The 27,457-nt window shown below is 44.0% G+C and overlaps 1 protein-coding gene across 1 annotated transcript in view; it reads right to left on the reverse strand.

The window, feature by feature from the left end:
- Positions 1-20,937, reverse strand: part of LOC141795320 (uncharacterized) — a 56,351-nt gene extending 35,414 nt beyond the window's left edge. The window contains exon 1 of the mRNA XM_074676155.1: positions 20,619-20,937. Coding sequence (XP_074532256.1) covers positions 20,619-20,697 — 79 coding nt within the window. The 5' untranslated portion in view covers positions 20,698-20,937. The remainder of the gene's footprint in view (positions 1-20,618) is intronic.
- Between the last annotated feature and the right edge of the window lie 6,520 nt (positions 20,938-27,457).

Here is a 27,457-nt window from a genome sequence, read left to right on the forward strand (position 1 = left end):
CCTTAGATACCACAGGCCTCAATTCACCAGCATCCTCCAGCCCACTACCCAGCTCTGAAGCTCCAGTTAAAGGGATAGTTCAGTTTTTTTGAAGTGGGGTTGTATGAGCTCTATGTGACCACTAAGGACATTAGATACAGTAGAAAGTTGTCTCCTCTCCCTCAGTAAGACACAAACTGTAATCGATGGTGACGAGGAAATAGGCGCTAACAGGGACAGACCGTACCAAATTCAAAGGCTATTTTCTCTGCCTACAAGAACTACAATCAAAAAGTAATACCACAGTTCAAGAGTACGATACATACAAAATATATTTCAAGTGCATTAAGTCTTCGGAAATATAAACATTTATCTGGACCTAACTATCTGGTCATGTATCCTTCCACGCAGTACAGTCCGCAGATGTTTCCTCTGTATTCCTTTCAGTCGCCATCTGTAGCAGCTCCTCTTCTGCGTGCTTCGGTTCATACAGGTATCCTTTTGGTTCCAAAGTGAATGGAACTTCATAGTCGCTGTCATAGTCACTTATTTTGAATTTCCTACGCTGCCTCACAATCCTTAGAGTACAAACAAAAGAATTACGATACTTGATCAAACTTACACGAGGCTCGAAGCGTAGCTTGTTTACTTTCCCTAAAGCTGAAAGGAGGAGGGGGGATGGAGCGCACTAGCGCTGCGTGGAAGGACACATGAGTTAGTTAGGTCCAGATAAATGTTTATATTTCCGAAGACTTAATACACTTAAAAAATATTTCATGTAGCGTACTCTTAAACTGTGGTATTACTTTTTGATTTGAGTTCTTGTAGGCAGAGAAAATAGCCTTTGAATTTGGTACGGTCTGTCCCTGTTAGCGTCTATTTCCTCGTCACCATCGATTACAGTTTGTGTCTTACTGAGGGAGAGGAGACAACTTTCTACTGTATCTAATGTCCTTAGTGGTCACATAGAGCTCATACAACCCCACTTCAAAAAAACTGAACTATCCCTTTAAGCTGGTTACCAGAAGCAGTCATATATGTCCTCTTTCCCACTGGGAGAAACCTGATCCTCATGTCCGTCAATCAAATGATATTTTGCTCCCCTCCAGATTTTTGAGTGAAGAGACTAAAAGCAGAGCCAGTTTCCCAGGGGGCAGGGGCCCTTCAGAAGCTGAGGGGCTGTTCTATTGCTTTATGAGTGCTTGAGATAAAATTGTGTTAGAAATACTCAAACAAAGCTGAGGCTGGGGAACTTCCTGCAGGGTCCACTTGAGCTCCTGCCCAGGAAAATATGAGATTTATCGTTCTTTGAAGTGGTGAATTAAGGCTTTTTATCCGCTCTGTGGGAACCTGTGGAGGGGCTAATTTTCTCTAAAGCTCACTGCGAGGATCTGGACTGAAGTGGAAGTCTTTGGCTTTTTAATCTACTCACTAATGTAAATGCAGAGTGCAGTGGCATGCACAGAGATTTGAGGGGCGGGGGCAAAAAGGCACATACAGGATGTAATCACCACTGAAGAGGGCGCTAAATCCAGCATGTTTTTCAAGAGTGCATTAGCCCCAGCTTTAGCCCCCAAGAGAACAGTTCAGTGTTTTTACATCCTGGTGGGTACGTTAGCACACATTTGGGCTCCCAGGGGGTCAGTTTAACACAAGCCTTGACTCAAGAGGGCGCCCAGGTGAGGGCAATTTATTGTTTGTTTTGTTTCCAAGAGGGCACTATAGTGAGTGTGTCTCTTTCAACAATTGGGCAAAGGTGGGCGGCCTCCCCCACTGCCCCCCCCCTCCTGTGCACACCTCTGGCAGAGTGTGACAAAGTGTGGGATATATGAGATGATCGGCTCCTCTTGTGGTTTCTCTGGGTGAGGCTGAGGATGAATGGAGGATGAATAATCAGGTTTATACGGAGCAGCTTTTCCCTGCCAGCACAGCCCACAGAAACAGCAGAGCACTTGCTGACTGAACAGTGTTTATTTAACTCTGATCTGCCCCATCACTTAAAGCTCTCTGATTTAACAGTATCAGCAGTGCTGTGGTTTTTCGTGGGAGATGTGAAATCGTGGACGAGTCGAGTCTTTTAAATAGCTTTTTCAAATTAACGGTGAGCAAGAACTGATTCACAGTTATGAGTGAGGTGTTTGTTCTGTAATGTGCAGGCAAGTAAGGATTAAACAATGAGGAAGTGTGCATGAGACTGTTCTAAGACAGGACGTGGAGTGGGAACACCACGACGCGGAGCGGAGTGGTGTTACTCTGCATGCAGAGGGACAGAGGTGAAACTGTTGCTGTATCAGCCAATAATGGCGTGATCTGATAAAACAACAGTTTGCTACTGTATGAAAATGGCGTGGTTTTGTGTTATTTTTAAAGTTTTTTAAATTATTGAACTGGCTCGAGTGGGCCAGTGGAGGGTGCAGTCAGCTGACCCGGAGCCTTCAGTTTCACTTTCAGCCTGCGTGTGTTGTCTGTTGTCCGGTCTCTGTGGCTCTTTCTAATTGTCTGTTGTCATCCTCAGTGAGAATGAATGTTGTAATCATCCAGATAAATATCAAACAAGTTTGAAAATTATCGGGGCGGCTCCGAAGAGTCTGTGAGACGATCGTGGGGCTAAAGATTAATCTGTCCACCGCTCACACTAGAAGATAATCTTGGCTGAACGTCGGGGCTGATTTTAGTCCCCGACCAGATTTCTTCCCTGATTGTGGGGAGGACCGAATCTGGGTTAAATCGGGCAGAATCCTGTAGTGTGAGCCAGGCTTTATGGAGATGGGGCCCAGTAGGAGCGCAGGCTGCCCTCACATACGTTGAAATGTGTGTGACGCGTTGCTACGGTAACGCGCATAGTGGCGTGATACAATGGTGATTTAACTTGCCTAACTAACTGTCAACTGGCGTGCATTAGACCAATCTAATGCACGCCAGTTGACATCGGAATTCTCACTGACCATGGTATAATTCGTATTCAGTAATGGCCTGCAAACAAAGGGCTGACACAGAACGGCAAATTGTTTCTTTTTGTTCACTGAAAAGCGCTGTTCAAAAGAGTCGACCCGTCCGAGAACGTAATATCTCACGAAAACCATCGCGGTACTAGGACAACGAAAGTTACGAAACAAAGGCTCTTTTTAGTAGTGGAAGGAGATAACACTTTGATAGTAGTAGTAGTTGATAGTAGCTTAACTAATGAGGCAAAAACAACTCACCAAGAGCACAAAAGACTGTTTGGAGGGCTGAAGAGTTTATCTGATAAGGCAGAGACAGGCTAGACTTTCATATTCTCTTCTTCCTTGTTACTGGACGGACAGTCCAAAGGATGGAGTCTGTCTTCTTGTCATGGACTCAGGAGTAAAGGAAGACACAAGGGGCCGGTTACCTGTTCAGGGTTTAAATAAAGCCAGGACTAAGCTAATCTGGTCTAACTTAATCCCCACTAATCCCATTGCTTTCTGAGTTGTAACTTAACTTCGAATTAACTAGTTCCAGACTATGGAGTATGTGACTAAGGTAATCAAGGACTAGACAGATCATGTGTTGGAAGCTGAATTAGATTAACAATCTGCACATGGTGCAAAGGTGGGGTTGCTCTGAAAACCTGAGGCGGAATTTTCCTACTATAAATTTTAGCAGTCTGTGTGTATGGAACAGGAGCTTGGTGTCTGATTGAACATGGAGAAAGGAAGAAGAAAGCGACCCAAAAACTTCAGTGAAAGAGAGGAGATACTTTTGAAGGAAATCATTTCAAAACATCCTATAATTGAAGACAAAGATCATGATTCAACCACAGAACTTAAAAACGAATGCATGGACTGCAATTGTGAATGAATATTACTCAAATGAAACAGTAACCAGCAGGACCACCCACCAACTACAGGTAAGATTTAATTATAGGATTTATGGTGGTCTAATTGAACTAATCAGAGCATATGAAAAATATGTTGACTCATATGAGGCACATTCACACATGTTTGTATTGCCTTGTAAAGGTCCTGTAGGAAAACATTAAAATACAGCTAAAGAAAACAACAGCCATTGCTCGTAGGGAGTATTCCAAGACAGGTGGAGGACCCCCAGTTAGACCACAGACCACAGATAGATGACCACAGATAGATGACCTCAGAGATTTATTGACTGGGATGATTGGAAGCCAACAACTTTGGAAGGTATCCCAGATGATGATCATCTGGACAGTTCAGGTTGGGAAACGCAGCAAAACTCATTTGTTACAATGTGTGTGAGGGTATTTTATCCTGCTTAGATAAGCTAAATGGTATCTTTTGCTTTCTAAATAATAATAGAATTAAATTTAAAAAAATCCTGTCAGGGCTTCTATTACTACTTCTGAAGATGTTGAAGTTCATCCTCTAAAATTGTATGTCTAATATTGAAATTCTCTCTGGAACAAGATGACCTGGGTGTGATGTCAGAGGAGCCAGAGCAGAGTCAGAAACATCTGACCTCTGCACCCGAGGCAGCAGCACCCAGTGTCTCCATTCCTGGCAGCACGGCAAGAGTGAAAAGGCTGACTTTTCATGAGAAACTTGCTCTGGAGTTTCATGAGTGCAAAATGCAACAGTTAAAAGAAGAACATGAACTGAAGATGAGAATCCTTCAAGTGGAGTTATCAATCAAAGAGATGGAAAGAGACATGAAACAACAGCAGCTGCAAAACATCAGTGTTTTTTGAAACAATGCCCCTGTATTGTTACAAAAAACACTGGATTCACTCACACCACTCAAATCTGCTGTTTCACCATGGAAAGTTCCACAAGCCAAAAACCTCAAGGTCACAAGTACTTGTAAAGAAGGAGGTATAGGAGTTCCTCTTGCTGACTTACATGAAATCTTTTTCTGAAGCAAACAAATTATTTCAGCTGCATTGTTTTTGTAGATACGGAAACAATCACGGAAACCTGTATCATCAAATTCATTCAGCAGGTTACTTCTGTCTCTGAGAAATCTTCTTTCTGGTCTTGGTGGTGGTCTTCCAACATCATTGATGTAGTCAAGATAATCCATGTTGACCATGCACAGTGGAGCATCCAGCCTTTAATCTGAAGTTCAACCTGCCCCTGGCCAGGTTTAAATAAAGCTGCCATTTAGACCTGGATTAGCTCTAGACTTCCTTCAAGAAAGGAGATTATTTAACTCAAGACTAAGACTAGCCTGATACTATTCTAATCCATGTCTCAGAAAGCTGTTTTGATAAGTCCTGGTTTAATCTTAGACTATGCTTGATCCCTGAATGGGAAACCGGCCCAAGAAGTCTTTCTCTAAGCCATCAATAAAGAATGGATATCAGGAAGTTTTTCAAAAAAGTAAGTATTTATCACTGATGGTAGTTAACAATTGACTCCAGCCCCCTGCTAACAGTAGTTTATGATTATTGATTATTATACCTTGGGTTCTTTGAAATGCGCTATATAGATTTAAGTTATTATTATTTTATTATTATATTATTATGATGAATATAATGATAATGATACAACAATAGTCACACCGCCATCCTTATTGATCTGTAGGAGTCAGAGCAGAGGAGCACAGGGAATGAGAGGGGAGAGACCTCCACTGGAAAGGTGAGTCTAAAGATGGAGTACTTTGTCTGTAGGACACGGAATATAAATAAAATAAAATTTGAATAAGTGATATGGTAAAATGACATAGCCCAGTGATTCCCAACCTGTGGGCCGTGGCCCCCTGGTGGGTCACCAAGGTACTGCGAATGGCCCGCCAAAGCTTTTTCAAAATAGTTTGATTTTTGTGGGGTGGGGATGTTATAATGTAAAAATAAAAACGTTGCAACATGTTATAGATGCTGTAATTTAGTAATTATAGTTTTAATTTAATAATTCTATTATTTGTAGAGCACTTTTAAAAACATAGTTTACAAAGTGCTTTGACAAGCATTCAGCACAAAATATTAAAACACAAACAGAAAATTGGCACAATAAAGTAAAAACAAAAAGTACAGCTTAAATCAAGACTAACAGAGAGAGACAATGTAAAAAGATATGAGGTGAAAAGGTCCTTTCCATAATTTATAGTACTTTATAGGAACCCAGACAATACAAGAACCATGCAGCCTAAAAAGAGACCACGAGGACCAAACATAAGAAAAATAAAATCAGCAAGAATAGGAAATGCAATCAAAAAAGGGATGAAAACAGGATTATTTAACTGAAGAAAGTTTTCTGCCATCCGACTGTTGATGTCCTTGAGGCAGTCCATGACAGCAGCCAGGCCCTGTGGGTCCTCGGGTCTCAGAGGAAGGTATATCTGTGTGTCATCTCCGTGGTAGGAGACTTTGTGGCGCTGAATTAGATGGCCAAGGGGCAGTATGTAAATGGAAAATAAAATTGGACCTAAAACAGAACCCTGCGGTACACCATAGGCAACGGCAGCAGAAGAGGAGCTGTGGTTGCCTATGGTGACCGCAAAGGTTCGCTCTAAAAGACAAGACTGAAACCAGCTAAGTGCAGTGCCTCTGATACCCACCCAGTTTTTAAGACGCTCAATTAAAATGGTGTGGTCGACAGTATCAAAGGCTGCACTGAGATCTAAAAGAGTTAAATCTGAGCCCTCCCCTCTGTCTGCTGCTAAAAGAAGATCATTGGTCACTCTGAGGGCCTTCTCAGTGCTGTGACCTGCTCTAAAACCAGACTGAGATTTCTCAGAGGTTATTATCAGACATAAAACTTAAAAGCTGTGTAGAAACCACCTTCTCTAAAAGTTTGGATAAAAAGGGAAGTTTTGACATTGGTCTAAAATTGTTAAAATCAGTGGGATCAAGGTTTGGTTTCTTTAAAAGAGGTTGGACCACAGCGTGTTTAGTGACTGTGGAGCCTCCAACATGTTTCTCTTGTATTCAGTTCAGTCCTTCATGTTCAATCTTTATTTAAAAAAAGTGTTCTCAGGACGCATCGCATGGCTGAGTTTCCGCTACATGTATAGGATCGTGGCACACCGCCACAACAAAGTAAAAGCTGCCATGCCTTCTGAATTATGATCTTTTATTTTTTTTAATGTTTCAGACCCAAATTACATTGCACATGGCTCTTGTATGCAACTGAAACTTTCAGAATGCCACAAACATTTTTTGACGCTGCCTGGAATCAAACAGTTATCTTTCAGAAGCGAATCATCTCTCTGTGTTCTCATGTGAACGGACTCACCATCATGGTTGGCTCATATCACAGACTAAAATGATAAAAGACAGAGCTCTGGTGGGTATTTGCTGTTCACAGCTCTCAGCATCAAGCACAGCGGAGTTCTGCTCCGATGCGCACAAGACGCACGGTTACTGGAGAAAAACAATTCCACGCTGACCCTGATCATTCATCAGTAGCACGTATACATGGACCCAAATATTCAGCTTGCATTCGGTTTATTTGCTCAAACAGAAAGAATTTAACCTTTGTATACACCTCATTCCAAGAGAAAAGAGCCAATCTGAATGGACATTTAATCAGTTTCACAGGGGTGGAATATTCCTTTCCCCAAATCGATTGAGGTATCATGTGTCCACTCAGACAGAAAGTTGTCAGGGTGCGTTCTTTCAGCGCGTGCTCAGATATGACGTAAGACACAACTAGAGACGTTCCTCAACTCTAAAAATGGCAGCGAGCCGTCAGCACTGGAGGAAAGTTTGCTTTTTATCCAAACTTTGAAGAAATGAACATAATTTCAAGACTGGACAGACACTCGCAATATAGAGTATTGCAATACCGTGATAAAAAAAATAAAACTGTCATCCTCCATCTTTGATGAATCACGTGATGTTTACGTTTTTCTGCGCATGCCCCATTGAGTATTCTGCTTGATTACAGCGGCGCATGTAGACCAGAGATTGGAATATTCCTTTCCATGTTTACTGTTGTTTTCGGAAAAGTCATTCAGAAAGATTCCATTCAGAAAGACAAAAAACTCCTCATGTAAACGTGGCTAATGTTTACAGATGCATGTTTTCTGTGTATAAAGTCAGCACAAGCAGAAGGGCCCCTGTCACTCTGTGATTTATATTCGCTTTAAACTTCATCCTGATCAGCTTGTGGAGCCTGTGATGATGATCGGTGCGGTGCTTACGCTGAGTTCACTCGCGCACACAGCATGTGATCGCTATTCCTTCTCCCGCTTGTCCAGGACTCACCTTTCTGCTCTCTTTGGGACAGAAGTTATAGTTTTGCTGTTTTCCTCTCATTCTTTAAAAATCAGCAGAGGACTTTTCCTCCAGCTTTCAGAGATCAAACCTGAAAGAATTCATACCACACTGTACCTCTGTGCAGGGGCGTGTCCAGACTTTCAGACTGGGGGGGCACAATGACTATCAAGACAAGACTATCAGTGCTCAGATTTCTTGACTGCCCTGACTGCATCAGAAATGATGGATCCACCATCGGTCAACATCCAAATAAGGTAGCCGTAGTCTACATTGCTTGTTATTCTCCTAGCTAAACCCTTAAAGCGCAGACTACTGAAGGCTCTTTCTTCCACACATTGTACCCATGTTAAATTCCTCTCTGTAGGTCTACTCTAAAGGCTGTGAACCTTATCAGAAAGAAGCTGCTCCTCCCCTCCAGAACAGACTTTTTGAAGAAGCAGCTGGTCTGTTTTGTAATCAGCGTGTGAGAAGAGCTCCCTGAGGTCAGAGAGTGAAAACCTGCAGCACACCAAGCACTACCCACGGTAGGAGGAGAGCAGACACTCAGCTGCATAGAAGAATGTCAGCTACGTTCAAAAACATCGACAACATCCAATGGTTTATCCATTCATCAGAGGGTCAGTCATATACATGGAGGACATGGAGGACATGGAGGACATTAACCAGAACACTTTTTTCAGATTAATACGTCAGCAGGACTCAGGCCCTCAAGAGTCCACAGAAAGGACTTTGGGGAGATCCAGGTCCTGATCTTTCAAGGAACTTGCTGTTCATGTACTTGGAGTGCTGAATGCTATCAGTCAGCCACAGGACCAGTCCATGCAAACACACACACGCACGCACACGCACACACACACACACACACACACACACACACACACACACCTACAAGGAAGTTAGAAACATACAGTCGTACATAACAAGCACATCTTTGGAAAAAGCGGAAATGCCCACAGAGACTTCCAGAGGCCCTCAGAGACTACTCTAGTAGCAGCTCCAATCAAATTCAAATCTCTTCCTCTGGCGTACAAAACACTGACAAGAAGAGCTCCTGCCTACCTGAGGTGCCTCATCCAAGTCTACACTCCTTTTGCCCTCTACGCTCTGCTTGTGAAAGCAGCTGTTGCGCCCAGCCCAGCGCGGCTCTAAATCTCTCGCCAGACTCTTCTCCTCTGTTGTTACCCAATGGTGAATCAATTACCTAACTCTATACAGACCACAGAGTTCCTTATACTATTAAGAGATGTCAGTAGACTCGTCTGTTCAGGAAACACTTTGGCCCTTAAGCTGACCCTTCTCCTCTTTTTCCTCGGGGGTAGAATGAGTCAGAAGGTCTAAGACCCAGCTCTTGGTGTTTATTTAGCAATCTTGCTGAAGGTTGAACTATAGTGCTGCAGCAATTAAGTGTGGTTGGTTATGGACATATTATTCAACAAAGAAATACTTCTTTTGTCACTTAATGGCAGCAGCTACAGCCAAATAATTTGTAGCATTTTGTCACACTAACTTCCTTCTAAATTCTTGCTTGTGTTGTGGACAAAAGCATCTGCTAAATGAAACTGTAAACTGTGATCAGGAAAACAGAAAGTGTCCACAGCACTCAATGGCTCTATGACTTCCTGTGGGGACCAAAGGCTGTGGTTATATGTGTTTGCTGCAGGTAAGCTGTGTAACCCTAACCTACGGAGGACACTCATTTCAGCCGCTTGTACCCGCAATCTTGTTCTTTCAGTCACGACCCACAGCTCGTGGTTATAGGTGAGGGTTGGACTGTAGATTGACTGGTAAATTGAGAGCCTTGCCTTGTGGCTCAGCCCTCTCTTCACCACAACACACCGCTGTCCAGATCACTGCCAACGCCTCCCCAATCTTTCTGTCAATCTCTCGCTCCATTTTCCCTTCACTCATGAACAAGACCCTGAGATACTTGAACTCCTCCACTTGGGGCAAAGACTCTGTCCCAGCCTGGAGTGGGCAGTCCACCCTTTTCAGACTGAGAACCATGGCCTCAGACTTAGAGGTGCTGATCTTCATCCCAGCTGCAAACCCCCCCCCCCAGTGCGAGCTGGAGGTCAGTGTTCGATGAGGCCAACAGGACCACATCATCTACAAAAAGCAGAGATAGGATCCTGAGACCCCCAAACCTGACTCCCTTCGCCACTTGACTGCCCCTACAAAATCCTGAGCATAAAAGTAATGAACAGAATCGGTGACAAAGGGCCCGGGCAAAGTCCAACCCTGACTGGGGACGAGTTTGACTTACTGTTGGCAATATGGACCAAGCTCTCACTCCAAAAATTCAGAGACTGAACGGCCCGTAACAACAGGCCATCGACTCCATATTCATGGAGAACGCCCCACAAGATACCTCAGGGGACATGGTCAAAAGCCTTTTCCAAGTCCACAAAGCACATGTGGACTGGTTACGCGAACCCCCATGCACCCTCTAGCACCCTTGCAAGGGTATAGAGCTGGTCCTATGTCCCAAGGCCAGGATTAAAACTATATTCGTCATATCCGTCGGACTCTCATCTCCAGCACCCTGGAGTAGACCTTACCAGGGAGGCTGAGGAGTGTGATTCTCCTGTAGTTGGAACACACCCTCTAGTCCCCCTTCTTAAAAAGGGGAACCACCACCCCAGTCTGCCAATCCAGAGGCACTGTCTCCGATGTTCATGCAATGTTGCAGAGACGTGACCTCAACTATACTCTCAGTTGAGGTCAGCAGCTCCCCATCCCCACTGTAAACAGTGTGGACAGAGGGACACTTTCCCCTTCTGAGCCTACGAACTGTTTGCCAGAATTTCTTCAGCACCAACTGAAAATCTTTTTCCATGGCCTTACCAAACCTCTCCCATGCTTGAGTTTTTGCCTCAGTGACCGCGAGAGCCGCGCAATGCGTAGCCTGCACCAGAGCAAGTACGGGCACAGAGTGTCCCCATCCCAACCTCAAGTTTACACTAAGGCCTCCAAGCCCAATCTTTATCAGGGTTGTGTTTGGACGAGATGAAGCAGACATCTGGATAAAACCTTAAAAAAAACTTTGGTATCTCTGATACCAAAACACATTAGGTTAGGAAAGACAGAGTCCAGGATGATGTCTCCTCCTCTGTCTCAACCAAAGGACGCCTCATCCAGCCTGTCACACGAGCAGTCCTGTAGACTGACACAGAGAACTCCTCAGGGTCTCCGCCTGGGACGAGCTGAAGTGACCAATCAGAATCTTTGTTTCTGGATTCCGGCCTCAGAGAGTGTGAACAGCCGTGAACAGGAAGTTTAACTCCTTGTGATCCTGTTCAGAGGATTTAGAGGTGTCTGACTCAGGTAGAGACCGCTGATGACCCAGACCTGAGCTGACTGTTCACTGACCAGCCCAGACTGAGGCATGTCCCATCTAGGTGGGATAATTCTGCACTAACAGAAATCCAGGTAGAAGGTTCAATTAATCCTGATTTTTGATTGTAGCCATGATCACCAAGCCCTAATCTGTATTATAAATAAAGTGTGAAGAGTGTTTGGATTATTATGAATCAGGCATACCTCAGTAAATTGCTGTTTTCCCTGAGTGGACTGATCTTTCCTATAGTTATCTAAACCCTGTCCATCCTGAAGAAGAAAGAGAAGATCTCTCTCATCTTGTTCTGATCTTCATGGTTGTTTTCTTCATCTTCCATCTTCCTTTTCTCCTGCTTTTATTTTAACAGATGTTTACTCGGGTCCCTCTCCATCAACGTCTTATCTGCTCCTGTGGGAAGCACTTTGGGCTGCATTTCTAGTGCTGTCAACATGCTTTGTGTGTGTGTGTGTGTGTGTGTGTGTGTGTGTGTGTGTGTGTGTGTGTGTGTGTGTGTGTGAGTGTGTGTGTGTGTTCATGTCCTGTATTAACAGGCTAAGGTCACCTGACCTGATGAGCCCCCCCCCCCCCCGGACAGGTCCTGACTCAGTCTGTTTCCCTTCTTTCCGCCTGACTCAGGTCCACACCAGTTCCAAACCCTGAGCCTCCTCTTTGCCTCCTTGTTTCTTTCTCTGATCCCCCTCTTAGACTCCTCTGCCTCCTCTTAGACTCCTCTGCCTCCTCTTAGACTTCTCTTAGACTCCTCTGCCTCCTCTTAGACTTCTCTTAGACTCCTCTGCCTCCTCTTTGCCTCATCTTTGCCCCCCTCCCTTTACTCCTCAACGCCTCATCTATGCCTCCTCTTTGCCTTTTTTAGCCTCCTCCTTACCTCCTCTTTGCCTCCTCTTTGTCTTTTCTTTGCCCCCTCTTTGCCTCCTCTTTGCCTCCTTGTTGCCTTCTTTTTGCCTCCCCTTTGTCTTTTTTTTGCCTCCTCTTTGTCTTTTTTTTCCTTTTCTTTGCCTCCTCTTTGTCTTTTTTTTCCTTTTCTTTGCCCCCTCTTTGCCTCCTCTTTGTCTTTTCTTTGCCTCCTCTTTGTCTCTTTTTTCCTTTTCGTTGCCTCCTCTTTGCCTCCTTGTTGCCTTCTTTTTGCCTACTCTTTGCCTTTTTTCTGCCTCCTCATTGCATCATGGGTCCAGTTACCTCTATGTTGCAGGATGGGACTTTTCTGGCACACAGTGATTTTTTCCGGGGACATGGTTGCTGGACTGACTTTTCCCTGAAGCAGGGTTTTTCCATCCTTTTGTTGGTTTACAGAGACCAGCGCCATAAATCTCAGCTTTCAGTGCTCTCAGTACTTTCATGGGTTTTGGGGACTTCTTGGAGCTGTTTGTGCAGACCTGTCTGGGCCCACAGGCTGCACAGTTGCCTCTGTTGGCCTCTCAGATCTACTGAGCTCAGGTCAAACAGGCTGAGACAGGCCCAGATCTTCACAGCAGAGCTGCTTTAGGTGTGTCTGTGCCCTGTCAGCACTGTGAGTCTTCCAGGTCTGGACGGACCCTTCATGAGTTCAGTTACGTACATCAGTCAGTCGACCTATTCAAATTTTATTTCAGCAGCCTAACACCATCTTTGACTGTAACATGTGGAAGCACTGTCTGTGACATCACTTGTCTGTTTCTGATATTCAGCTGCCATGTTAGAAATACTGAGTTGGACTCAGCTTTGGTCCCGTTTGGATGAGGTGAAAAGATGGGCCTTTGGCCTCTTTGCAGACAGCTGACCTGAGTGACCACCTGTCCATCAGGTTGGCCACACCCACATTTCTTAAACCAGGCTGTAAATGTTTAAAGTCTTTAAAAATCAGGTTTCTGATGTTTCTGCAGCCAGTCTCAAGCAGACTCTCCAAGAACTGCAGTGTCTCCCTGAAAGGCTTTATTTCCCACCGGTGGAGGCTGTTCCTGGCTTGGCCCAGACCAACAGGCAGGTACTGCTCCATTCCTCATCTCTGAGTCATCTGATGTCTGATCTACACGTTAGGCTGCTGTAAGGAATTTTAAATCCACTGAGAAACTTTTTCTTGTCATTAATGAAATTACAGAGATAGACTCCTGCTCCTTCACCCTCTCCTCTCAGTCCAGGAGCAGCTGTGCACCTCTGGTTTCCTCTCTGAACACACGGCCCCACAGGGATCTCACTGCAGTGTCACCAGCTCTGAGGATGAAACCCAGGCCCCCTCTCTCTATCTGTGCTGACCAGGACCCCAGCTCCACTCGGTCTTATCAGACAGCATCAAGATAAAGCCGGAATGTGCAGAAGCAGTGTAACACAAGTCAAATCCCAGCTCCATCAATCCCACCAGCTGCTCAGAGGCTGATTTCCCATCTCCGCAAGGTGAGAGCAGCTGAAACCACCACCAGTGAAGGCTGGGGTGCTCTCCACAGCTTCACACTAACAACTGGAGAGCAGAGGAGTGTGAGCAGCTTTTGGGTAGAGGACAGAAGGTGGCGGCTTAAAGTCCCTGTTTTCAGGACTCCAGCCTCTGTACACAAGGTGTACAAACTAGTGCTAGCTTGTTGGGCTAATATGCCATGCCAGAAAGTAAACTGGTGGTGGCAATATACCATGTTCAAAATCAAATCAAACTTTATTTATAAAGCAGTTTTCATACATTAAAGTGAAGCACAAAGTGCTTTGGATTATTAAAGGAGCAGCCCTTACCCATCCCAGCAGCCAACCCACACAGGCCCCAACCCCACAAACACACACACACACACACCACACACACACACACACACACACACACACATACACACACACACACACACACACACACAAGGTGAATATATTTGAGAAATATGTGGCTGAGAGCAGAGGAGCCAGGTCAGGAAACGCACTCAGGAGGTCATCTGCACCGGGCGCTGCCAACGGCTCAAAGGCCAGGACACCTCCACCCAGGCACCCACCGAGCTACAGGTCCATGAGGGGCCCACAGCAGCAAAGCACTGCTGCAAACCCCCACCTGACCAAGTCAATGGTCACCACTAGACAGAAGTATCCCAGCCAGAGCTAATCACAGCCCCCAGTGCAGAGGGCCCCCTGCTGAGGAAACACTGGAGACAGGAGATAAAAACGTCAAAACAAAACATAAAACTTTAAGATAAGAAGTAAAAACATGTTACAGTTTTTCTCGATTGTTTACACACAATTTTTGGTGCCTGAGACATGATGACCACAACGTATAACCAATGCACCAACTCCATGAACCAAGTCTGCTAAACTATAAGCACAATTCCTGCTTTACACTCAGACTGCAGATCTACAACACACTTTTTTCAAAACACTACACACAATCCTCTGAGTTTTGGCACAATTTTCATGAAGTAAACTTCTTGTTTTCACAAAGAACACAATGCCACTCAAAACAGTAAAATGAACATTCCTATTATGCACACTGACTCATCACATGGGTAAACACCTGTCACACAATTTTACAACTAGCAATCAGAGCTTTAGCATAAAAGGGCAATAGGTGAGTTTCTCTGTTTTGGAACAATGTACTCCAACATTGAAATCAGAGGGAGAGCCAGAGGTGTGAGAATGAGAGGAGGACGAGGAGGATGAGGATGAGGAGGACGAGGACGAGGACGAGGACGAGGACGAGGAGGAGGAAGGATGAGGGCCATATTCTCTGATGAGATTGGGGTCACTTTGGTTGACCATGTGGTGAACCATGGTCTAACAATGAGGGAGGCTGGGCAAAGGGTGCAGCCAAATTTGAGCAGATACACAGTAGCATCCATCATCCAGACTTTCCAAAATGAAAATAGGTGAGAAATCTAGTCTTACTAGTATTAGGAAATTGTTGTACTGCAATTCAACACAGTACTCAATGAGTACAGTATTACAGTATTACCAGTGGACTGTTCTGAAGGACTGTAAAAAAGTAAAGTGTTTATTTGAGAAATGTATTCCTTCTTTTTATCCCTTCACAATATTTACAGTATTTCACTCTGAGTATTGCAGAGCTGAAAGACGACCATCAAGAGGAGGTCTGGAGCGTCTACTGTCTCCTGAACAGGAAAATCAAATTGTGAACATGGTCCTAGAGAATAATGTCATTACATTACGACAAATCCAAAGAAAAGTACGAGAAAACAATGACATTTTTCCAAATGTTGATAGAATAAGTTTATCCACTCTGGACCGTGTCTTGCGAAGAAATTCTCTGAAGATGAAACAAGTCCACAGAGTTCCATTTGAACACAATTCAGACAGAGTCAAAGAACTGTGATATAACTATGTGCAAGTAAGTCCTCTTCAATCCTGTAACTGATGCATACCCTGAAAACTGTAAATATTATACATGTTTTAGTTTTGGAATCATAATGAATGTATTTCACATAGTGACCACTCCATGTCTATTTCTGATATTATCCTGTGTGTTTCAGAGAGTCCTTGAGCTAGAGGTGGCTGCAGTGGAGCACCAGTTTGTCTTTATTGATGAGGTTGGATTCAACCTCACAAAAATACGTAGAAGGGGAAGGGACATCATCGACCATTTTGTGTTCTGAGTCAAAAAAAAAACAAAAACAAAACAAAACAAAACAAAAAAACAATTCTAAAATATTTTTCAAGAAGTGTCACACTGAACACAAAAAGGCCCGAGTCATGATGAAAATTATGTAATCACAGTGTTTTACACTGAGCACATCAGTGTCCAACTGGTTCATATAAATGTTTGTTCATACAGTGGTTTATGTTTGTCATTTGGAGACAAAACACCATTTTGAGAAGAATAAACACTGTTTTGGATGTAAAGTTTCATTTTGCAGGAGAATTGAGGGGTTTTGAGAAATGTGTGAGTGATTTTTTGATTTGTGTGTAGAGTTCTGAGAATATGAGGCATCCTTTCAGAAAATGTGTGTAAGCAATCGTGAAAAACTGTAACTAAGAAAAGAAATAGATATAAACAGTGCTAAAAATACAATTCAATAATTCAGTAAATAAATAAATAAATCTATTAAACAGTAAAATGAAATAAACTAAATAAATAACCAAGTAGATATCTAAATGAATAAATACAATAAAATATTAGTTCAAAGCTGAGGGAAAAAAGTGGGTCTTCAGTCTGCTTTTAAAAATATGAACATTCTCTGCGGCCCTCAGGTCCTCTGGCAGGCTGTTCCACTGACTGGGGCCATAGTGCTGGAAAGATGCCTCACTGAAAGTTTGTGTCCTAGCTTTGGGTATTACCAAAAGGCCAGTGCCAGAGGATCTCAGGGTCCGTGAGGGTTCATATGGTAAAAGCAGTTCTGAAAGATAAGAAGGCCCCAGACCCCTAAGACATTTAAAAACCATTAAAAGGACCTTAACATCAATCCTAAAACACACAGGGAGCCAGTGCAGTGATTTTTAAACCGGTGTAATATGTGCCCACCTCCTGGTCTTTGTCAGCACACTTGCTGCTGAGTTTTGTAAAAGTTGTAGACCATAAATGTTTCTTTTCGGAAGACCAGAAAGCAGAGTGTTACAATAATCAATACGACTGGAGATAAAAGCATGCATTAGCATCTCTGTGTTAGCCCGGGAGAGAAAGGGGCGGACTCAGGCTATGTTCTTTAAATGATAAAATCCTGTTTTAGTTATATTCTTTTTATTTGTTGAATAAAATTGAGCTCAGAGTCAAAGATGACGCCCAGATTTTTAAACTGATTGGATGGGTTTAAAGACAATTTTTGCAATTTTGAATCTAAATTCTCTCCCTGAGCCTTAGGCTCGATAACTAAAACCTCAGTCTTGTCCTGGTTGAGCTGTAAGAAGATCTCTGCCATCCAGGATTTAATATCTAAAATACATTTAAAAAGGGCATCAAGTGGCCCTGTGTCATAAGGGCACATGGATATATACAGGTGTGTGTTATCAGCATAGCTGTGAAAAGCTATACCATGCTTCCTGATGACACTTCCCAACAGGAGCATGTACAAGTTAAAAAGTATGGGGCCTAAAAGTAAGCCTTGGGGCACACCACTGTTAATTTTAAACTGATGATAACTTGCTAAGCTAAAATACAATTTTAGAAAATAAACTTGTGCTAGCTTGTTAGCTAATATGCCATTTTAAAAAGTAAACTTGTGCTAGCTTTTTGAACTAGTATGCCATTTTAGAAAATAAATGTGCTAGCTTTTTGAACTAATATGCAATGTAAGAATTGTGTCATCAAATGGTCCAGGTTAGACCTGTTTCATGTGGTGCGGTGCTCTGTTGGTTAGGTGTTGTATCACCTGTTGTGTTGGCGTGTTTGTATCAGAGAGTGTCTGGCTCAGTGACTGTCTGCTTGGCCTGGATGTGATCAAACATTAATGGTGAACTGTCATGTTACTCATTCCTATTCCTTGGCATTTTTGTCTCTGGTGGGGCAAATAAATTTCACACCAGAGCCCAAAATAAAGTCCTGACATGACAGGCAGTGCACACTGATGCTGGCTAGCACAATAAAAGAGAGCGGACTTCACCAGCAGGTCAACGTTCTGACTGTAGCCTACACTGAAATGCCATACAAACGCAAAACTACACTAGTGTTAAAAGGATTCAGATAAATCCTGGTAGCAATCTGCTGCAATCACTTGTTGTCTGATTGACACTGATGAAAAAAAGAACAATTCTGAAACTGATGGACATACGTCTTGGCCATGGAGAACCCCCTGAGCCTTAAACCTTGTTTATCCCCACCTCTGAGCAGGTCTCTGACTCTCAGCTTTCATCACTTGGCAGTAGCCCTCTGCATGAGTCACTCATATAAAGGATTTACAGCATTGCTCCCCTCAACAGCCCAGATTCCTTTAGTCTGAGTAATACCTGAAAACTCATAGCTAGGAATTTGTTGTATCAGAGCAGTTTAGTCACCAAATGATCATTCAGAGATCATGGTGGATATTTGAATGCTCTGTGTGTGAACTCTTTCCCTGTAATGACTCTCTGTAAAATCTGTCCCTCAGTGAGCTCAGAGCTCCTCGTTCCATCATCACAGTCTGATGACATCACAGCTCACCTGTCGTCAGGTGTTTCTGAGCCCAGGTGATCAGTGGTCGGTTTCCTGCAGCATATGGCTGTGTATGGCTGTGAACAGTTGTGTTTTGCTCTGAACAGTTCTGTATTGCTGTGTATGGCTGTTTGTGGCTTCTCTGTGTGGCTGTGTATGCCTGTGTATAGCTGTTTGTGGCTGTGTATTGCTGTGTACCCCTGTGAACAGTTGTGTATGGCTGTGAACAGTTGTGTATGGCTGTGAACAGTTGTGTATGGCTGTGAACAGTTGTGTATGGCTGTGAACAGTTGTGTATGGCTGTGAACAGTTGTGTATGGCTGTGAACAGTTGTGTATGGCTGTGAACAGTTGTGTATGGCTGTGTATTGCTGTGTACCCCTGTGTACAGTTGTGTATGGCTGTGTACAGTTGTGTATGGCTGTGTATTGCTGTGTACCCCTGTGTACAGTTGTGTATGGCTGTGAACAGTTGTGTATGGTTGTGAACAGTTGTGTATGGCTGTGTACAGTTGTGTATGGCTGTGAACAGTTGTGTATGGCTGTGAACAGTTGTGTATGGTTGTGTACAGTTGTGTATGGTTGTGTACAGTTGTGTATGGCTGTGAACAGTTGTGTATGGCTGTGAACAGTTGTGTATGGCTGTGAACAGTTGTGTATGGCTGTGAACAGTTGTGTATGGCTGTGAACAGTTGTGTATGGCTGTGAACAGTTGTGTATGGCTGTGAACAGTTGTGTATGGTTGTGTACAGTTGTGTATGGCTGTGTACAGTTGTGTATGGCTGTGTATTGCTGGGTATGGCTGTGAACAGTTGTGTATGGCTGTGAACAGTTGTGTATGGCTGTGTATTGCTGTGTATTGCTGTGTATTGCTGTGTACCCCTGTGTACAGCTGTGTATGGCTGTGTATGGCTGTGAACAGTTGTGTATGGCTGTGAACAGTTGTGTATGGCTGTGAACAGTTGTGTATGGCTGTGAACAGTTGTGTATGGCTGTGAACAGTTGTGTATGGCTGTGAACAGTTGTGTATGGCTGTGAACAGTTGTGTATGGCTGTGTATTGCTGTGTATTGCTGTGTACCCCTGTGTACAGCTGTGTATGGCTGTGAACAGTTGTGTATGGTTGTGTACAGTTGTGTATGGCTGTGTACAGTTGTGTATGGCTGTGAACAGTTGTGTATGGCTGTGTATTGCTGTTTATTGCTGTGTTTTGCTGTGTATTGCTGTGTTTTGCTGTGTATTGCTGTGTATTGCTGTGTATCGCTGTGTATTGCTGTGTATTGCTGTGTACCCCTGTGTACAGTTGTGTATGGCTGTGAACAGTTGTGTATGGCTGTGAACAGTTGTGTATGGCTGTGAACAGTTGTGTATGGCTGTGTATTGCTGTGTATTGCTGTGTACCCCTGTGTACAGCTGTGTATGGCTGTGTATGGCTTCTCTGTGTGTCTGTGTACGCCTGTGTCATCTTCACAATGGGCCTCTTCCTCCCACTCAGTGAAACATGGAAGACAATGTGCGAGCTGTCAGCCGGAGTGTGGAGGCTCCCTCACGGTCACAACAATGGGCAGATTTATCCCCCTCCCACCTGGAGCGGCTGCAGGATTATCTGCTCAGCAGGTGTGGGTGCTCGTACAGTAAATAAGGTGAGAGAGCCTCTGAGCACGGCTGGAGTAGGAATGCGGAGTAACCTGATGCTGGGATTAGACGGGGGAACAGGGAGGTCTACCAGTGAGCTTGAGCAGAATATCACCATGCTCTGAGTTGATGCGGAGACAGAAGGACACGTCCCAATATATCACCACTGCTGACAAGTTTATGAATGTTGGAGTTATTAACGTTGTACCCTGCTGTGAAAGATGGTTTGAAGTCTCTTTCAGCCTCTTTCAGCCTGATGTTTAAACACCCTGTGTGGAAGCCTTTCTCCTGTTTCACAGTACGGTGTTTTTAATCCATACAGTGGCAGCAAACAGCTGGACTCGAGCCCTAAAGGCCGTCTGAGGGTGATCACCTTACTCATGGTCTCATGATATGAAGTCACTGGCCTGTGTGTGCTTCTGACAGGTACCACAGGGGTTTTGTTGGTCTCAAAGGAAAGACGTCATAAAGGGTCTTACCTTTCTTCCACGGAGCCAGGATGGAGAGGGACTTGTGCCAGCTGATGACCAGCCCAGCCTTTCTGCTCTTCACACTCATCCTGCTGCAGTAACTCCTGCGTTTGGGCTCAAATGGAACAAAGTCAAGGAAAGAAGGATAGCTTCCTCAGAGAAACGTCATCCCAAGTGGACGGGAGGGAAATCTGTGGAGGGGTTCAGCTCTGAAAACCTCCTCTGGTGACCAGCTGGTCCTGGAGCTGGCTCATGGTACCTGTGTGTCCCAGCCTGCTGCTCGGTGCGAGCGTGTTAGAGCATGTGTGAGAGTGTGTGTGAGGGTATCCAGTTCCTACAGCTGAGACGAGGAAAGGAGGCCGGACCCAGGATCATAAGCAGAGTAGTAGGAGGAGCCACTGAGAGGAGGAGTGGAGGGCTGAGATTTAGACTCCCTGGAGGCAAACAGGAGCAAAGTGCTGGAGGAGGTGCGGGAATGTTTCAGAGGGAAGACTGATGAAAAGAACAGGTCCTTATTCAACCACAGCTTCAAACGCTCACAGTAAACCTCAGGGTGAAAAAAAAGTTGTTTTTGGTCTCCCTTCACTGTACAAAGTACACAAACAACATGCCTCACACTTTTAGCACAGCAGAGAATCCATAGAAATAATAAAGGCTACAACTAAAACAAAAAAAGAAATATTTCTTTTGAAGACCTGAATGAGCCTTGTTTAAAAATCTAACTCATTATAAACCCCCCATCCATAAACACTGGGTTCATAGCAGACCTCTGTTCCTGAGGTCTGTGCTAAGCTCACTGACTGTTTGGACCTTTTTAGAGCTTCAAATGTAACAATAACCCAAAATGTCATTTATTTTAAAAAAAAAGATACAAAACCAGAAATAAATCAAATTGCCACATTTTGGGCAAAATGTTATTACATTTTAGGTTTTTGTTATGTTTAAGTCTCTAAACAGACAGCTAAAGGTTGAAACCTGAGATTAAGGCAAAAACCCAGGTTAATGTGTCTGTGCTGATGTTGTCTCCAACCCACAGTCAGCAGTTATTCTGCAGTGGTCTGTTCAAACTTGAGAGTCTATCAATAAAATGAAGAGCCAGGTTACGTTAGCTCTGCTTGGTGAGGTTGGAGTTGGTAGATGAGCTCTGGTAGGACAGAACCAGGATTCACTAACGTTACACGTGACAGACACGTCTCAGAGCACCGGGCTGTGAGGAGAGAGAAATATAGCAGCTGCTAAACTACGCTACAAACTGACAAAGTTAGCTTGTTGTCAGGTTTCAAAGCATAGCTCTAGCTAACTGTTGATAAACACCTTACCTCGTGGAGCTGGATCTGATGAAAAGTTGTCTTGAACAAAGAAGAGTTAAAAAGATCTGATCTCCATTCATTTCCAAAACAAACACATGTCTTGGTAAGAGTTATGTCTTCACCACTGTATATGTGAGACTCCTGGCCAAAGGGTGGTGCTGCAGTCCACTTTTAACAGATCCTCACAGATATAGGAAAAAAATCACAGTTCAGTCAGACAACTCACGTTTGAATTGTTTATTTAGCAGCAAATATATTTTATGTTTGGCGTCCAGGCTCCGGCCTCATCACCCCTCACAATAAGTTTACATGGTGACATTGAGGAGTGATGAGCAAAACATACTGAACATAATCCCCTCCGGAGCCTGCAGGTGGTGGTGGTGGGGGCAAAGAAACATGCAGCATTACAAACGCAGGGCAGCCAAGGCATTGACAGGCAGAGAGGGATGAGAGACTCCCCGTTTAAATAGACCGCCCAATTGAGAGGCAGAGTGTGATAGCAAGATGGTTATGACGTGTGAGACACGTGGTATGTGCATAGCAGTGCTGCTCGAGTAAACTGCCAGAACTAGCTCGCGGGCTCGCCCCATTAATTTATGAGACAGTCCAAAAACATGCTCACCAGGTTAATTGGTCACTCTAAATTGCCATAGGTGTGAGCGTGTGAGTGACAGGTTGTATGTCTATGTGCCAGTCCAGGGTGCCCAATGGCAGCTGGGATAGGCTCCAATGACCCTGAACAGAATGAGGGGTTTAGAAAATGTCTGAATGAAATCTGAGAATGAATATCCAGCCTAAACAAACTGTTTCCTTCCTTTGTCTGACGCTCCAGACCCTCCAGCTGCTCTTCCTCCTCCACTCTTCCTCCTCCAGCAGCCTCCATAGTAATTTAATGAAACCAAAACAAGTTAATTCTGACGAAATGCTTTATTCAGGCACAGTATCCCTGACAAGCTTTCAACATGTCCTCCTTCCCCAGTTTGTGGCAGCTATAGCGAGTGAAGGATCATTGACACAACACCTGTTCAAAGATATTTTAAAGCACCGGCCAATGCCACTGGGAGTTTCAGCCAGAGAATTATTTTCATGGTTTTTCTTTTAAGGCACACACAGGTTTGTTTACTCAAGAGGCTTGAGACATGGCTCACAAAATAATGTATAAGATTCAAGATTCAAGATTAACTTTATTGTCTCACAAAGTGAGAAATTCATTTTGAGCCAAACACCCATGCTGCAGTCAGAGACTGTGAGACACCAATATTTCCTCTGTGTTAATCAGATTAAACGCAACGAGTACACAGCTGCTACATATATATAAATAAAGGGGTTCCCAAAAAAGTAAACATGCTCAATAATTGTAAACTAGGTGTTTATTATTACATTTCCAACATGTAAAACAATTTACAAACATCATTCTATTGTCTTATCACCACTTCTTCTCAAACTGATGTCAGTTCCTATCCAGTGACGGTAAATTGTGTTGGTGGTTCTTTTCAAAAGTCCCACCTATTGTATTGTCTTTGCCCTTTACTGCACTCATACTTCCAGTAGCATTTTATTTAAATTGAGTTATCAGCTGCTAAAAGGTCTATTATTTTTTGGGGGGACACCCTGTATATATGTCTATATCTATCTATGTATCTCTCTCTCTACATACATACACACACACACACACACACACACACACACACACATATGTATATATATACACATTCAACAAAAATATAAACGCAACACTTTTGTTTTTGCTCCCATTTTTCACGAGATGGACTCAAAGATCTAACATTCATTCCAGATACACAATATTACCACTTCTCTCAAACATTGTTCACAAATCTGTCTAAATGTGTGATAGTGAGCACTTCTGCTTTGCTGAGATAACAGCAGGTGTGCCACATCAAGATGCTCATCAGACACCATGATTAGTGCACAGGTGTGCCTTAGACTGTCCACAATAAAAGGCCACTCTGAAATGTGCATTTTTTTTGCTTTATTGGGGGTCTGGGCTCTCAGAACCAGTCAGTATCTGGTGTGACCACCATGTGCCTCATGCAGTGCATCACATCTTCTTCACATAGAGTTTATCAGATTGTCAATTGTGGCCTGTGGAATGTTGGTCCACTCCTCTTCAATGGCTGTGTGAAGTTGCTGAATATTAGAGGGAACTGGTACACGCTGTCCTATACGCCGGTCAAGCACATCCTAAACATGCTCAATGGGTGACATGCCCGGTGAGTATGCTGGCCATGCAAGAACTGGGACATTTCCAGCTCCCAAGAATTGTGTACGGATCCTTCAACATGGGGCCGTGCGTTATCTCGCTGAAACATGAGGTGATGTTCATGGATGTATGGCACAACAATGGGCCTCAGGATCTCATCACGGTTTCTCTGTGCATTCAAAACGCTATCAATAAAATGCACCTGTGTTCTTCGTCCATAACAGATGCCTGCCCATACCATAACCCCACCACCACCATGGACCACTTGATCCACAACACTGACATCAGCAAAGCGCTCACCCACAGGACACCACACACGCTGTCTGCCATCCGCCCTGCACAATGTAAACCAAGATTCATCCGTGGAGAGAACGTCTCTCCAATGTGCCAGATGCCATCGAATGTGAGCATTTGCCCACTCAAGCCTGTTACAGGAACGATCTGGAGTCAGGCTAAGACCCCCATGAGGACAACGAGCATGCAGTTGAGCTTCCCTGATACGGTGTAACGCTCAGCCTATGTCCACGCATTACATCGAAAAAAGGGGGACTGGTTATTGGGGCATGATAGTGTTTAGATACTCTCAGATTTATTTTGAAAAACTTTGAAAATAACCCTGTAACCTCTCCCGTTTTTTTAAATAACTAAATACCACAACCATAAATCATTATAAACAAAAATACAAAACACTTTCTCTCAAGGTCGCTTCCTTACTGCCCGCGACAGCGGCCGTCTCAGTAATAAAAAAATAAAAAGAAACACAAAATACGGTTCAAAACCTAGACTTCATGAAACAGAAATTATCCCTAAATAACCCTCTAACGAAAACCAAACTTTTCCCGAAAACTGTCCAAGTTCAAAAGTCTTTTCTGATTGTTAACTAAAGAGAAGTCCTCCTTCGCCTCCCCGCACTTCCTGCCCCGAACGTTTGGGCTCTCGAAAAGTCACAAAGTAAAGGAAAAATAGTCATTTCAGTCAGGCAAACTACTGATAAAGAAGGAGAGAAGACAGAATGAATGCAGTGAGATTTATTGAGTAGAGAAAATGTCTTTGGCACTTAGACCCCACAGGAAGTAAATCATCTTAGGCAGTGGTGCAACTACCCATTTTTTGAGAGGGGTATGCAGACCCAATTGCAGCTGGTGAACAGTTCATTGAAAAACAAACAAGAATTCATAATAATAATCACATCTGCTTTTCTTTTTCTAACATTTGATAATCAATGGTGTAAAGCCTTGAAAAAGCATAAAATCCCTACTTTAATTCACGACATCTGAAAAGTTTGTTCTCTGCAATGTTACCACTAAATTGTAACATGTCCTTTGTACTTGCCCATTTGTCAAGAATGGCATCGAATGAAATGGACCGTGCCACATGGTTTTCTATAGAGATCACTGCTAACTGGGTCAAGTGACCATTGCTCATGCTTGAACGAAGGTAAGTTTTAATTAGCTTCAGCTTGCTGAAGGATCTCTCAGCAGATGCAACAGTCAGAGGCATAGTAAGAAATACTCTAAGGGCTACTGTCACATTTGGGAAAACGAAATCAAGATTCTCCTGAACGAGGATATTTAACTTCTCGAGGGCCTTGTAACCCTTCAGTCCGCTATCTGAGGAGCCGTGCCCAGGCCAGTCGTCAGGAGCCGCTGTTTGTCACAGAGGGAGGGGAGCCCCTGACACCAGCCTGGTTCACCTCACGCCTTCGTCTCCTGTGCCAACTCTGAGGTCTCTCTGAGTGGTCCTGACTGAAATATGTTAAACTCAAGGAAAAAGGAGTTGGCGGGGCTGTCTGTCTCCTCAGGAGAACACTAAACAGCTGGCAAATCGTCCAGTTCTATCTAGTAGGGCTGGGAGCAGCAGGCAGAGGACAGACAACCACAAATTGTTAAACAGTCACAAGCTAATAGCAAGACGAGGCAAAGCAGCAGAAGAGCAGGCAAATAGCAAATAAAGACAAAGCAGCAGCGTTCTCAGTCAGCTGGCGTCACATGCAGCGGCAGTGTAACCAGCATTCAGGCAGATTACACCTATCCGGAGCATCAGAATTAGCCATATAGCTGACAATGATGTGTTAACAACCTACAGTTCAGTCAGGGACACTCTCGTCATACATTGAACCATTCATTTACAAATAGAGAGTGAGAATTGGTGCTACAGCTCTGCTTTTCAGAGTGCTCCCTGGGTTAGCCGAGCAGCCTGCACAAGCTTTCCAGGGAGAGCATAGCAAACCTATGGAATCAGTTTTGTGCAAATAGAATAAAGCAAAGCTTTCTAAAACTCAAACAAATAATATGGATTTCATCAAAAATTAAATGTACTCAACCAAAAAAAAATCTTGTCAAAAGCAAAAAATATCACTGATTTTGAAAACTGTTGACTTTTTTCCTGAATTGTTTCCATTGCTTCATTCTCTCTTCTCTCTCTTTTGGTTTTGCTTCTCGGTTTTTTGGTGTTGATTCCAGCTTCTTTGATTATTCTTCTGACACAAACCTCTCGTGTGGGCGGGTTCTATGAGGGGCGTGTTCCTATTGGCTGATGAGTTTAGGGTATGCACATGACGTCACAGGATGCGGAAGTCACTGCAGTTACGCCCACTGAGTGGCAGAAAGAAGGAGACGAGTGGCGGAAAGAGGGTGACTAGTTCATCATTTCTTCCGGGGGGCGCTGGGAGACGGCAGCCTGTTGCAGCAGCTCCTACTCAACTTTCGCGTTTTTGTGTATTTTCCCCCCTTTATTGTCTATTATCTTTATTTATTTTTGGACTCAGCTGTACTTAACTCCACAACGTTTTAGTTGTGTTACTTCTAGTGAAGTTTCGCTTATCATAGCGGAACTTTTCTTTGTTTACTATGCTCACCTACACACGTGAAGAGCTTCTGCAGCACCGTAAAGGAGCCGGTTGCCCCTCTGCACGGATACCTGAGGAGATCTGGAGGGCGACGCGCAGAGGGAAGAAAGCCGGCTCCAAAGTCAGAGAGAGGTTCGAGAGGAACAGGAGATTTAAACCTTTTCTACCATCGATCATTATGGGGAACGTGAGGTCACTCGCTAACAAAACCGACGAACTGACGGCGTTAGTGAACAGCCAGCGGATCTACAGGGAGAGCAGCCTGCTTATCTTCACTGAGACATGGCTGCAGGGGACAACGCCAGACAGTGTGGTCGACCTGACCGGCTTCACGCTGGTCAGAGCGGACCGGGGGACACAGAGCGGTAAGAGGAGAGGAGGGGGACTTGCTGTCTATGTGAACTCTAAGTGGTGTTGTCCCGGACATGTGACTGTGAAGGAGATCGTCTGCACCCCTGATGTGGAACTT

This window comes from Halichoeres trimaculatus, unplaced genomic scaffold, assembly GCF_033239565.1.
Source record: "Halichoeres trimaculatus isolate MK-OKI-2021-1 unplaced genomic scaffold, fHalTri1.1 fHalTri1_scaffold_8, whole genome shotgun sequence".
NCBI classification, from domain to species: domain Eukaryota; kingdom Metazoa; phylum Chordata; class Actinopteri; order Labriformes; family Labridae; genus Halichoeres; species Halichoeres trimaculatus.